This window comes from Otolemur garnettii, unplaced genomic scaffold (genome assembly GCF_000181295.1).
Source record: "Otolemur garnettii isolate 467f Iridium unplaced genomic scaffold, OtoGar3 scaffold00127, whole genome shotgun sequence".
Taxonomy (NCBI): Eukaryota; Metazoa; Chordata; class Mammalia; order Primates; family Galagidae; genus Otolemur; species Otolemur garnettii.
The window spans coordinates 3,195,595-3,198,239 of NW_003852522.1; the positions used below are offsets into that span (position 1 = coordinate 3,195,595).

Sequence of the window (2,645 nt, forward strand, 5' to 3'; positions counted from 1 at the left end):
AAAAAAAAAAAAAAAAAAAAAAAATTAAAACAGTTGGTGTGTTAGCTTGAGTTTGTAGTCTCAGCTACATTGGAAGCTGAGTCAGATGGAGCCCTTGAGCCCAGGATTTCACAACAAGCCTGAGCAACACAGTGCAACAACAACAACAAAAATTAAAAATTAAATCATTTCTTTTTACCTTTTCTTTCTTTCTTTCTTTCTTTTTTTTTTTTTTTTTTAATAGAGATGGGATTTCATGGTTGCTCAGGGCAGTCGCAAATGCCTGAGTTCAAGAGATCCTCCTGCCTCACAAAAATAAAATAATTTAAATACACAGTTTGGAAAGATGAAAAAGTTCTGGAGGTAGAGGGTGGTGATAGCCTCACAGTACTGTGAGTAGACTTAATGCCACTGAGTTGTGCACTCAAAAAGGATTGAACTGGTCAATTTCTGGTTATGTAGGTATTAGCATAATTTCAAAAACCTGATAGAACAAAAAGAAAAATATTAAAATATAGGCAAAGAGTAAAAAAAACCCTGGGATTTATATGCCACTGTCCAGGTTATCCCTGGTTGGCTCGGCACCTGTAGCTCAGTGAGTAGGGTGCTAGCCATGTACACCAAGGCTGGCCTGGGCCTGCTAAACAACAATGACAACTACAACCAAAAAATAGCCTGGCATTATGGTGGGTGCCTATAGTCCCAGCTACTTGGGAAGCTGAAGCAAAAGAGTTTGTGGTTGCTATGAGCTGTGACACTCTACTGAGGGTGACATAATGAAACTGTCTCAAAAAGAAAAAAAAGGTTATCCTTGGTGATAGTATTATTTTTTTCTTTTTTTTTCTTAGAGACAGAGTCTCAGTTTGTCACCCTTGGTACAGTGCTGTGGCGTCACAGCTCACAGCAACCTCCAGCTCTTGGGCTTAGGTGATTCTCTTGCCTCAGTCTCCCAAGTAGTTGGGACTATAAGCGCCCGCCAGAATCTCGGCTATTTTTTTGTTGTTGTTGCAGTTTGGCCAGGGCCGGGTTTGAACCCACCATCCTCAGTATATGGGGCCAGCGCCCTACACACTGATCCACAGGCGCCACCCGATGATATATATTTTTTAAACAATGAATTAGGATTATTTATGTATGTAAAGTGAGAAATGGATTGTGGAGCATAAGAATGCTCTGGCCAGAAGCTGACAGCCCATCTGGCCACTGTCAGCCTACCCAGCCTTCTTTGTATTGCCTCCACCCCAGGGGCAACTTCACATAGGCAGCCTAGAGGGCTCCAGCTACCTGAAGGTTGTCTGGGCTGTTCCACAGATTCCCTTGAGACAAGATTAGTAGCTCCAAGGGAGGTTGGCAGTGGATGTGTGCAGGCGACCACTGCACTTCAGCTCTCCCACCCCCAGCCCCTGCCCTACCACTGGGCTCAATTCAGCAGTCCAGTGACAAAGCCTTCAGTGGGAACTTCTAATGGTCTCCAGCCTTGGACACTGCCACACTGCCCCAAGACCCCTACTGTGCTCACCTGGGTTCTCTAAGCCCTCCTTGGGATCTCATGTGTCCACCTGTGCCCCCCCAGATAGGTCTGCTGAGGCCCCTCCAGCAGCTTCTCTGAGCCCACAACAGGCTCTGCCTACCCTAGGACCTCTTCCTCCTGACCCCTGTGCTCCAGCCACAACCATTCAAGTATAGGTAGGCCGTTGTCGGGAGGGCTGGGCCCAGATGGTCAGAACAGACTACTTAGAGAAGAAGACGACACAAAAGCCAAGCCCTAAAGAACCCAAAGGAGCAGCGAGAGCAGGTCTGGGGCACAGCGTTTCCTCTAGGCAGTGAGAATGGATTCTGCACATATTTGTACATGGCAGTCTGATTTTGGACAGCAGTAGATTACTCGCTGGGATGGAGCAGCCACATCTGCCCAGGTCCCATGTGGCTGCCCACCAGGGCTCTAAGCATTTAGGCTGCCTGTCCCCAGGATTGAGGAAGGGCCACATACCATTGGGAGTGGCAAACTGGATGAGGACACTGTTGCAGCCCAGGGTGATGATGAAGGACTGCTTGCCCACACGGCTGCACTCTGTCTCACGGGACACTGAGCACTTGAACACACATACATCTTCATCTGTGAGAAGAGAGAAGCTAATGTGAGTGGCAGCACCCATGGCTGCCTTCCTATGAGCCCATGTCCCTGCCACCCTTCCCCTCCCTCCTCTCAGCATGCCATGAGTCTTCCTCAGTGCCACAAAACTGTCCTAGAAGTGCCACCAGGTATCCTGCCTTCCCAGCACACACTGAGGGTGAGGGGGTAGCCCACAAGCAACAGGGATGTAGCCTGTGTCCCCGAGAAGCTCAGCATCCAGTCGGGCAGGACTGTGTCCATAGGGTGACCAAGACTGAGATGGGGATATGGTAAAGGTGTCTAACCCCACACAGGCTGAGGTAGGTGGACAGCGCCACTGTGTTGTGCTACGCAGGCGAGGAAAGGGGACCTATAGCAAAAAGAAGAGAGTCACTGGCACCTGGCGGTTGCCCTAGGCTTAGCTGGGAAGGCATTTCTGTTCCCTTCAACTGAGTCTTTCCTGCTTGGATCTGTGTGGTGTAGTGACTTCAAGGTGGCCACTGGAGCCAGATGGCATGGGCTCAGGCCCCATGTGCACCCCCCTCCCAGGCAG

General features: G+C 49.4%; 1 protein-coding gene across 2 annotated transcripts in view; it reads right to left on the minus strand.

The window, feature by feature from the left end:
• CARM1 (coactivator associated arginine methyltransferase 1) overlaps positions 1–2,302 on the minus strand; it is a 24,439-nt gene extending 22,137 nt beyond the window's left edge. For both annotated transcript variants that reach the window (XM_023518015.1, XM_003798037.3), the window contains exon 1: positions 1,970–2,302. In XM_023518015.1, the coding sequence (XP_023373783.1) occupies positions 1,970–2,192 (223 nt within the window). In that variant the 5' untranslated portion in view covers positions 2,193–2,302. The remainder of the gene's footprint in view (positions 1–1,969) is intronic.
• Between the last annotated feature and the right edge of the window lie 343 nt (positions 2,303–2,645).